This window comes from Brienomyrus brachyistius, unplaced genomic scaffold, assembly GCF_023856365.1.
Source record: "Brienomyrus brachyistius isolate T26 unplaced genomic scaffold, BBRACH_0.4 scaffold50, whole genome shotgun sequence".
Classification (NCBI taxonomy): domain Eukaryota; kingdom Metazoa; phylum Chordata; class Actinopteri; order Osteoglossiformes; family Mormyridae; genus Brienomyrus; species Brienomyrus brachyistius.
Genome location: NW_026042325.1, coordinates 1,917,941 through 1,928,413, shown reverse-complemented (window position 1 = coordinate 1,928,413; position 10,473 = coordinate 1,917,941). Strand labels below are relative to the sequence as shown.

Genomic DNA, 10,473 nt, shown 5'->3' with positions numbered 1-10,473 from the left:
TGTGAGGGTGGGAGGGGGTAGGCGGTTTCAAGTTCCCCTTACTACTGATAAACAACCCCAGCGCGAATGGGTTCGCAGTGGAGGCAATGAGAAACTGGGCGGCAGAGTGGAGAGCCCCTCCTTCGACGTACGGGGCACTGCGGGTCAGTGCCATCGAAAAGGTGAGCATTTGGGGGGGATATTCGGCGCTTTGTTTTCGGGCTTTCTGGAGATCTGGGGGCGCCTTGAAACTGACGCTCGACGCGGATTGGATGGCCCGTAAGTGGGCGTTCCCCGGGCATTCTCCGCTCCTTACGCGCAGCATTAAACACATTCCTGCGCTTTGTTGCGGGACTCTAAGGCTCGTTACTTTATACGCGTCAGTGCATGAAATTATACCTGCAACCCGCAGCTCAACCTCTTCTGGATATAGAAGCATGTATTACAAAACAAAATGGGGCGACGTTAAAATGCAATCTGCGTGCATTTAAGTTTGGTCTGCAGCTTGCGAGCAGTGTTTTCGTCAAGTTTCACTGCCAGACCTGAGTGCGATGACGCAACGGGAATGTATTGACAAACTGATCACCATTTTGTGTGCTGCAAGGACCAAAATATACAGTCGGTGGTTTGACGATATGATTTCACAGTGTAAGATGAAGCCATCTAGTCTATTCGAATGGCTCCTATCACAGTTAGGCGTTTTACACAAAATTTTACTTATTTTGGACGTGTTACAAGAAATTAAGATTACGGATATCCTGATTTGAAATGCTGAAATTTGTAAAAGCTACTATCAGTTACTTAAGTTTTACGAAAATGATCGTGAAAACCCTGGTGATATTTCCAGCATTTCCAGAATACAGAATTTCCCAACCGCACGCCTGTTTACGGCATATAAGACATTTCCTGTTGTTTTTCATGGATACCTATGCAGGGGGCTGTTCCACGAAGCAGGATCTCACTTACCTGGGTTAATTTAAGCTTTCCTATTGGACAATCGTGATTTATAGCTTACCCTAGCCCGGCTAACTGAGAAATCCAGCTTCGTGGAAGAGCCCTGGTGGATCTTTAACTTTGCCTTGGGTTGATTTCTTTCTGATGTTAAGCCTCAGCAGGTTCCGTAAACATCTTTCTTGGAATGACTTTCTTGTTGCCTGTTTCCATTGAGGAGACATTTGGTGCAAACTGTATTTTCTGTGTATTATGTTGACATATATTTTCTTTCTGTGGAAAATGTAAGATTAACTTTGAATGTTATTCAAACACTCAGGAACATTTTCTCCTTTTTGGGTTGGCCATTTAAGTTTTTAACAGTGAAACCTTGGAAACCAGTGCTGATTTCTACTAAGAACATGTAAAGGTGGTGGATGGAACAGACAAAACTGATTGAATACTTTTAATCCATACCGTTTTACTAGAATTTTCTCACTTTTTGCAATATATCATTTACCAGTACAGTCATTAGTGGACAATTACCAGAAGACTTTCCTAGTTTGAATCAATCAGACCGGTTTTATTCAGTCTTTTTTGACAGCATTGAAAAGGATCGTGATTCTTTCTTATAACATTATGAAAAAATGCACAAAGTTATTTCCTGTACAAATAGTTTTGGCTTTTATTAAAACATTTATTTCTGGAGTTATCACCTTTTGACTTATAGTTTCAGTTTTTTGGATTATCACAAGATGACCTTTCGGAGACGTTGTAGGTAATAGTGTTACTGATCTGTATGAACTATCCCACAGGAGATACCTACATCTGAACAGTGTCCCCTGTCCTTGGTATTCCAGCCACACTACTGATGCGACGCTGATATAATGTTGAAAATATTTAAGCTTGATAATAAAATCACTAGTCAAACATATTTGTATTTCACTGCTCTAAACTAACTTGCTCAGATGCGTGAGGAATGGAGACGGTTTTGGCTCTGCTAGGGAAATTGTGGAGAATCTAAGCTATTAAGAAGGTCTATGGAGTTTTACATTTTCAAGGAATACCTTCATGTGTCCTTGATCTTTCCATGTGAAGAAAGGGCTAATATTTTCACCTCTACATAAATCTCCTGTTATCTTACCATCTCTCTGACTACTTTGTTATTAACCTCCGGTTTCCTTCATAATGTCTTTCTTTGTGTTTCGAAGAGACAGTATTGGGCTACAAAAATGTGGCTCCAAACTACAGGTCAGGCCTCACACTGAAAAAAAAAACACGTACAGAGCTGGGGCAGGGAACGGTATGTTCAACTATGCGTACAATGTTGTCGCCTGTTAAAGGAAAACTTTTGAAATGCGGAGCTGGAGAAAGGTTGAAAGGTTAGACTGGGAGTGCGACGTAGTTTGAGCAGGATTACTAGCACAAGGAAAGATTTAGAGTCAGTTTCTGCTGACTCTGGACGTGGTGACAAGCAAGTCTATTCATGTACCACAAAACCAAGCTATAGTTTGAAATAAAACAACCATAATACTAGTAGTTGGTCAAAACTCAAATTCTGGCACGCAATCAAAAAGTTTGTTGTCGACTTTCTTTGAGCTTCAGTAGGCATGAGTGATGGGATTCTATCGTGTGAACCTGGGATTAAAGGATCCCAGCTTTTCAGAAGTGAACTGACACATCACAGCGAACGCCTGCATCGCTTAGAGCAGTCAGACGTTGTCAAGTGCCACAAATCACCGTTAAAACGAAACAAACACGTTAAGTTTGTTTCTGCCCCATGCCCCCTTAATTTCCAGTTTCCCTGTCTGCTGTCCCCTCTCTCCTTGTAACCTTTGCAGTTTCCTCCTAAGAGCCAAGAGCTTTAGAGCGAGACAGCGGGTGCTGAGACTCTGTGCTGGATCAGGGAAGCCAGAGATGTACAGGAACTAAAGGGGCTGTAAGTCCCACATTCCCTCCTCGCTCACATGTACTCTGATACGGGCTAAACTGCAGTTTTACGATGCAAGTGAAAATGAGCATCATCAAAGAACAGTAATATTACAAAAAAGGTAATATATTTTCCTGTGTGGTGGCTTTCACCCCTAAGAAGAAAGCCCACTTTATGTTTTACAAGGAGTTTTCTCTTTTAGTTGAGGAATATTAAGAATTTCCAATGTTTTTCTTGTTTCATGCATTTTTTGGGCGTCTGTGTCTGCATAGTCAGTGCAATAAGAGCTCTAGTCAAATTTGCAACTATTATTACATTTTTTGTTTGCATCGGGATGGGCTGCATAGTAACAGTCATGATGCTCGCTTTCAGACAGCTAAAAAGTTCAGTATAAGTACTTGGGAAATGCTATGTCTGCAAAACTCAACCAAACAAAATCTTGTATGTCTTTTAAAGCAATTATTTATGGTGATCAATATTGGCAGTTCTGATTAGTTTGCAACATTTGTTGATTTATTACTAAAAAGTATAAATAATAATAGTAATAATGATAGTCAATCGTATGTATGAAATTAGATTTAATTTAAATATTTCTTGTAAGAAAATACAAATTTTATATTCTGTATTTTGTTGATTTGGGGTTTAAATATTCTAAGTATACATACATACACATGTGTAGGTAAATATAATTTTAACAGATACTCTCATAATTTATTTTTAGGGATCACTGACATTTTTTTCGCATAAAATACTAAAAACTTTAATGAAACATTTGGAATACTCTCCTAACTGGAAATAAAGGGGGACATGAAATTACTTTTCATATTGAAATAAGTCAAGGAAAATTTGGGTTTGCTTGATATAGCTTTAACCCAAATGTTTAGCATCAGACGTGTGAACTAATGAATAAAATGCATTCCAGATCTATGAAATAATTTTTGCTGAACTTTAAACGCAAAATCAAGAAAATAGTGTGATCTTACTTTACAACGAAAACGTTTCCATTTAAATTCATGTTTAGACACTCTGCTATCACTGCAGTAGAAATATATGTATAAAAAACTTCTCAATACATTTACAGTAGGTGTGACATAATTTGTTAGATACATTTACCTCATTTTAAATGTGAAACATGGATTCACATGCTACCTTGGTCTCTATCACAAAATGTTATATTTGTTAAGGACTAAATAAAATTAAATGACCTTAAATTAGTTTGTTAGGTAACAATATATTTTCTGTTATTTTCTTATTTTTTATTTTCTTTGTTGTTTTTATGGCAATAAAGGAAATATTAATACTTTGTCACAAAAAAGACCAAAAAGTAATCTAGCCCTAAAAATATTGAAAACATGGTCAAAATCCCGCTATTAATGAAGAAACATAAGAAATAATAATAATAAATAATAATAAAGCAAACTAAAATCAGTCAAAATGGAGTACTGGTTATATATCGTTATAATTTATTTGTTTGACTGTTTACTTATATTTTCAAATATTCAAAATTATGACTAAAAATCTGTCAGATAAATTGTATATTTGGTTTTTTTCATGTTGCAGAAAATGTCTGCTGATATTTAATTATGTAATACTCTCAAATTTAACTTTTACAGGTGAATTCTGAGAGACTTAAAAATCAACATGCATGTGTACATAACTGAAAAAGCTATTTCTGAGTTCTTGAAACATAGCAGTTGAGTGTGTGATGCTCCTCACAGAAAAACCATAAAGGCAGATAACTAGGAGATTTTACTTGTATAACTGAATGTTTCCACCTCCAGTAACCATGCCTGTATTTACTTAACATTTCTGAAGTTTACGGATGAATACAACTTTCCACAGGTAGCAACATAAATGTTGGTTTTGACTGGAGGACAGAATCATTACTTGCAACTTAGCAGCTATTCATTATGCACTAAAACATACAAAAATGGAAAGTGGTATAGATTTTGTTCACATGCAGTACAACTGAAAGCCACTAAATAATTCTACGCACATTTAAGGGCACACTTTGAAGGACCTATCAACCTTGGGTACTAGATTCCACTGTCCACTAACATCTGTTTTATCTGAATCTATATTTTCCTTAAACACACAAAAAAATCTTTAGAAGTTAATAGAGGAAAAGTAGTAGTTTCATTAGCTGGGAGACAATAATTGTTGCTAGTAACTTTGTTGTCATTAATCTTTTTTCTATGCATTTCTGTGCTGTGCAAACCTAGTGAAGTACACAGAATTTAACTAAAGGTAAGAAGCCCTGTTTTCTAGAAATGGTTCCTGTGAGCATTTATGTTAAAAAATATGCTAAATAGAAGCGCTCCAAAGTATGTTTATTTCTGTCCTATTACAATTGCTTGCATTCATGTCATATTAAAGACCAAGTCTTTATGCACGTGATATTTCATTTACCTTCTGTCACCCAAGGTCACAGAAAAGGCCAGGAAACAGCTGCAAACACAGCAAAGAATTTAGCTCACTGTAAAAATATGACTCCGTTATGAAAATGTAGAGAATCTCTGCGAGTGATACACACTGCGCTCCGTTTGTTTTTTTTGTATACAGAAATGCATTTTTTTCCCTTTTTTGCAGAAATGTATGCATCTTTGGCTTTGAGTTCCATTTTAAAAAATTCATTTGAATCAAACAATGCTATAATTATTTTAGAATAGACTGTTTTAGCTCAAACACATTTTTATGTTTAGTAGTTCTGACGTGTCTTGAATTGTCGCACAAAGATGAAAAACATTTTTTTTTAAATCTAATGCAGTTTGCCTTTCGATATGGGGCCGCGAACCAGGACAGAATACAAACAGCTGCATTTATTCAAATAAATTGTCTGGCCACATATAGCACACTCCCAGTCACATACCAGCTTTTTTTTCAGACACCCTGTACAGTTTCACGCAAGCATGGCAGGGAATAAATGCAGTCTTCGGTCATGTGATTTGCAGGAAGCAGCCTTCAGCTCCTCCCTTGCCCCTGAGTGGCCCCTGCAAGGCTGTTTCCAGGAAAGGAAAGGGGCCTTCTGGGCAGCCTGGAGGCCTGAGCAGGGAGAGAGCAGCTCATTCAGAAAAACAAAACATGGTGGGGAGAGAAACAAGGACGGAGAGGCGGGAAAAATCTCTTATATAATGCCTTTTACCGCCCCAACCCCCACACTAAAATACATTCGTGTTCACAGATTCGGCCTGGGTGTTTAAACTGATCAAAACTAACTATCTTAGTCACGGCAGAAGCCGAATGAATTAATTATACTGATAGAAAATATACAAAGTAAACGTTACCTTGGTAAGGCAGAAAATGTTGTTGTTTAGGTGGGCTTTATGGGATTTCAGCGATTCAGCTCACAAGAAGGGTTTCTTTTTATGACCAAGGTACTTGACCTGAATTACTTTATTGCACACACACGGCTATCGTTACGGTGGTTGCCCAGGGTAATATAAATACAGTGAAAGTTAAGCGTTTCCATATACAGGAGCGCATATACAGTTCTGCGCCCATGCTCACTCGAGTGGACTGTGTGTCTCCTTGTGGTGAGAACGAAGACTTACCGAAATCACCATTCCCATAGTGTAGTCTGCACATTCGCCATCGTTTATCATATATTTTTATATAGCTACAATGCAGATTGAATGAATGATGAATCTGCTTCTATTGATGATTAGGCCTGTTATTTTCGTGTAACATTATCACCTGGCATGGATAGTGCAGAGAATAATTTCACCCCACCCAGTTAACTTAAGTTTTATGTCATTATCTAACCCTAACCACAAATATTATTCACTGAGGCCAAACCTGCCGATTTCTTTTTAAGTATAGCGATCATTTTTCATTAGTCAACAAAACCACTTTTTTTTTTTTCAAAGGTGATTTTAAGGTGTACTTCAGGATAACGTTCTGATGTAGGGAAAAACAACCTGGACTATCAAATGATTGTCTTATATTTTAGGGAAACACGGCATTCAGAATTATGAATTGATCTCTTCGAAATTATTTGTGATCCCTTTTGTTATAATGGGAACACATGGTGTTGCGTGAAAGATGACAAGATGACATCACCTGACATCACGCATCGAAGACACAAAAACGGGCGGCGGAGCAGGGAGCTGCCAAATCACACAGGTGCGTGTTTGACCGGCATACTAATCGATCGGCACCGGGAAGGTAAGTCACTGTTAATATCATGATCATCATCATCATCATCGTGATGATCGCGTTTGGGACATATACTGTTAGCTACGTGCATAGTGGCTCAGTAACAAGTCACTATCTGAGATGTCTCGCAAGAATGAAATGCCTGATGTTCTTCAGGAAACGTAGCCTAATAAATAATATGTAAAAGAAACAGTATAATTACATTAACGGAAACAAAATGCATAAATCTCACGTTTCCATTATCTAACCGAAAGGAGGAAACCGGATAATTGTATTACATATGCAGTCTACAATATTAGCTTTTAAATATTTATTCTTTTTCTGTGTTGCATGTAGGATCGCTATGTACGTTGTATATACTTGACTCCAAACTGTTCTCTCCTGTTCTCGCAAATCGCACAGTATATTATAAATAGACCGGAATTTGTGTCATGCGAGCGACACCGTACATAAAATGTCAACCTTGGCCATTAAAAGATGCGGTCAGGTGGACGAATCAGATAGGAGCCGATGGGAGCTGTGAAGATGTAATGCGTCTTTCCCTAACTAGCGCTGCCAATTGTTTGCTTTTTCTTCATTCGCTGTTTTTGTAAATGATATTACGTCTGTAGAAAACAGTGCCAGCCGATCTCGCTTCGGACATGCACATTTTACTGCGCTCATATATACAACATATGCAAATGATGCTCTCACGGTCATAATCTGTGAAGAAGATCGCAATCTGTGAAGAAGTCAAGGGTAGTGTGAAGCTCAGTAGATTATAAGGCTAGCTCTCTGTTTTGACCCCAAAGTTTCCTAAGTTGTCTGTTGCATTTCGACAAAAGCATTTGCTAAATTTAAAATGTTGTCCGTACCACTAAGTAATTTGCATGCTTCGGTATAAACATGCTTTTGTAAAATGAAGAACAAGCATCACACCTTCATCCACAGCCCTAATCACATCATCAGGATCAATAGCAACATAATAGGCTGTAGTTCTGTTTGAAGCACAAATGACCAGATTGATCTTATTTTGAGTCTATTACAAAGAGACCCAGGTCACTGGAAAGGAGTGTAATGCTCAGAAAAGTTGATTATAAAAAGAGGGTGGATCAGTAAGAAGGTGGCAGGTCCATCATAGCAGGGCCAGTACAACCCTTTTCAGGGCCTTGAGCAAAATTTGATTAACGCACTTGTCATTTGTCACCTTCCTTCCCATTCTGACAGGTTGATCAAATGTGGGGCCCCCTGGTGGCCACTAGGCCAATAGCAGCTGCTTAGTTGGCTTATGCCTTGGGCCAACCCTACATCACGGCAATGGTCAGGCCACTGGGAAGCCAGAAGACATTCTGGAATAGTTCTGTTTATATGTTTACCAGGCACCAATACCCCCTAGACAGGACCCAGTAATTATCAATAATGAATTTTATGTTCACTACATTTGACGTTTTTCTCTTCCAGTTACCCCAGCACTCATAATGTCTTCAGACAAAAACTGGTCTGACGACGATGGAGCGTCTTCCAAGTTAGTGAGAAAGGCCAAAGAGTCCCCCTTTGTACCAGTAGGTAAGTTAACAATGAATCTCTCTCATGCTGGACTACTGGCAGCTGTTATTTCTGTGTCTGCTGCTCTCGACTGACGTTTGTTGTTGGTGAGTGGGCGGAGCTAAGCAGGCGTGTGGTAGCTGGACGGCTTGTCAGCGTGGCCCTCGATGCTGTGTGCACTGCAGGCATGACTGGCTTTGTGGCCATCGTCGCCTACGGGCTGTTTAAGCTCAAGTCTCGAGGGGACAGAAAACTGTCCCTACATCTCATCCACATGCGAGTGGGAGCTCAGGGCTTTGTGGTGGCTGCCATGACGATAGGTGAGTGGCTTTTCCTAACTGGTTTGAGGGAGCCGTTTGCCTTCCATGCCGTGTTTGATGCAACTCACCTTTGCTTGTTTAATGTCACGCCGACTGTGGTTCGTTGCACTTTTAATTCAGATGGTCTGTCATGGTGAATGTTCTGTCCCAGCAAAACGTGCAGATTATGGTTTAAAAAACGCTGTCGGACGTTCATGCTCATCTCTCCAACATTGGCTCCCCGTGTTGGTTATGCTGTCAGAAAAACTGATTCCTTGGTGCATAAATATGCTAGTTTTATAGGAGTTGGCAGCAGACAGAGTGGAATCTATAGGATTCCTGACGATATTCCACTAATGCTTACTAATATATTTGCCTTCAGGTGTCATATATTCGATGTACAAAGAGTACATGTCACCGGAAAACGCCAACAGTGATGAAAAATGAAGGTGCCTCAGCCCATGGGGCCTGTCCAGCACTTCTGCACATGTATGATCCATCCCTCACCAAGGACCCACCGCAGTGCGACGTCACTACATCCGAACAGCCCTCGGTGTCCACCGTCCTGCGCCTCACCTCTGGAGGCCTGCTTTTCCATTAGCCACTTTAAGCAGGCTTCACAAGCAGGCCTGTTGGTGTTGAGGTTGCAATTTGCAGTTGGATTTTAGTACATTTAGATGAGGATCAAAGTGCCAAAAATGTGCTTAATATCAGAAGAAATGCATGGAGCTGCTCAAAAGCTGACTGAACGTAAATTCTCTTTAAAAGTAGGGAGAAAACCAGAAGAGAAATATTCAGGGATACAGATTTTATATGTTTATTTTGGTACAGTACTTAGTGTGCTGTACAGGAAGTGTCAGTAATCTACAAATAAAAATACCATAAAAATTTTAGTTTTTATTTGTTAATACAATTTGAATATTACCCATATATTGTCGGGTGTCCTTGTATGGATCATTTATTTTGTGCAAATACCATGTGTCATGTTTACCATTTAAAGAGGTAACAATACATTAGATGTTAGAACAAAGTCATTTAGTAATATGCATAAAATGTTTACATTGGAATATCAGATTGTATACATTACTCAAATGTATCTTGTAACAGAATGAAGTTAAAAGAGCAAAGACCTGTAACAGTGAAATGCAAGTTATTTAAAACATTTAATAGCACTTTGTCTGTAACGTGATAAATTGATACTTTATATCACACACAGCATTTCAGTTCTTTAAAACGCCACCTAGTGGCAAAAATGTCAGCATCTTTGAGATTTGATTCTTTTGATTTGTCTGCCAAATCCCCTGAAAATGCCATACTGAGGATGTGTAACATCAAAAGGATTTTATCCTTCTATTACTCCCTCAAATTTATTGGTATATTTTTTGGTTCGCACCGAGTGATACCGGCTGCCAAAATAGTCAGTTCATGTCGACGTACATAAACAGATTTCGTTGCATAGTCCCATAACTGATTTTAAGCAAAATCAAATAAGCTTGATACAGGATTCCATGGACCTGAAAATGAAGAGGATTAAAAAAAACCAGCAATGGTAACGAAAACTGCAAACATCTGCAGACACATCATTTGGGGTTTAAGAGAACAGGCTGTTTGTGTGAGCAAGCGTGTGCAGCTAATAAACAGGCCACTGTGAGTGTA

At 38.9% G+C, this 10,473-nt stretch overlaps 1 protein-coding gene and 1 long non-coding RNA gene across 4 annotated transcripts; one reads left to right on the top strand and one right to left on the bottom strand.

Annotated features, from left to right (window-relative positions):
* Window positions 1-31: 31 nt before the first annotated feature.
* Window positions 32-9,629, top strand: LOC125723642 (HIG1 domain family member 1C-like). Of its 3 annotated transcripts, XM_049000435.1 has the most exons (5): window positions 51-161; window positions 5,062-5,086; window positions 6,881-7,003; window positions 8,435-8,539; window positions 8,704-9,188. In XM_049000435.1, the coding sequence occupies exons 3-5, from the start codon at window positions 6,889-6,891 to the stop codon at window positions 8,973-8,975; spliced, it is 492 nt and encodes a 163-aa protein (XP_048856392.1). In that variant the 5' UTR covers window positions 51-161; window positions 5,062-5,086; window positions 6,881-6,888; the 3' UTR covers window positions 8,976-9,188. The 3 variants fall into 3 exon arrangements, with proteins under 3 accessions (XP_048856391.1, XP_048856392.1, XP_048856393.1); XM_049000434.1 differs by lacking the exon at window positions 5,062-5,086 and having other exon boundaries at window positions 32-161; window positions 6,789-7,003; XM_049000436.1 differs by lacking the exons at window positions 51-161; window positions 5,062-5,086 and adding an exon at window positions 9,200-9,629 and having other exon boundaries at window positions 5,853-7,003; window positions 8,704-8,838.
* LOC125723644 (uncharacterized) lies at window positions 5,644-6,260 on the bottom strand. Its single transcript, XR_007386955.1, has 2 exons — window positions 6,124-6,260; window positions 5,644-5,881 (listed from the first exon to the last, which is right to left on the bottom strand). It is a non-coding gene; the product is annotated as an uncharacterized LOC125723644 (long non-coding RNA).
* Window positions 9,630-10,473: the final 844 nt, after the last annotated feature.

What these genes read in the sequence shown, in the direction of transcription:
- LOC125723642 (XM_049000434.1), top strand. Translation starts at nt 6,889, where the DNA reads ATGACATCACCTGACATCACGCATCGAAGACACAAAAACGGGCGGCGG. An exon ending in AATCGATCGGCACCGGGAAG is followed by an intron (nt 7,004 to 8,434) that starts GTAAGTCACTGT and finishes TTTCTCTTCCAG; the next exon opens with TTACCCCAGCACTCATAATG. An exon ending in GTCCCCCTTTGTACCAGTAG is followed by an intron (nt 8,540 to 8,703) that starts GTAAGTTAACAA and finishes TGTGCACTGCAG; the next exon opens with GCATGACTGGCTTTGTGGCC.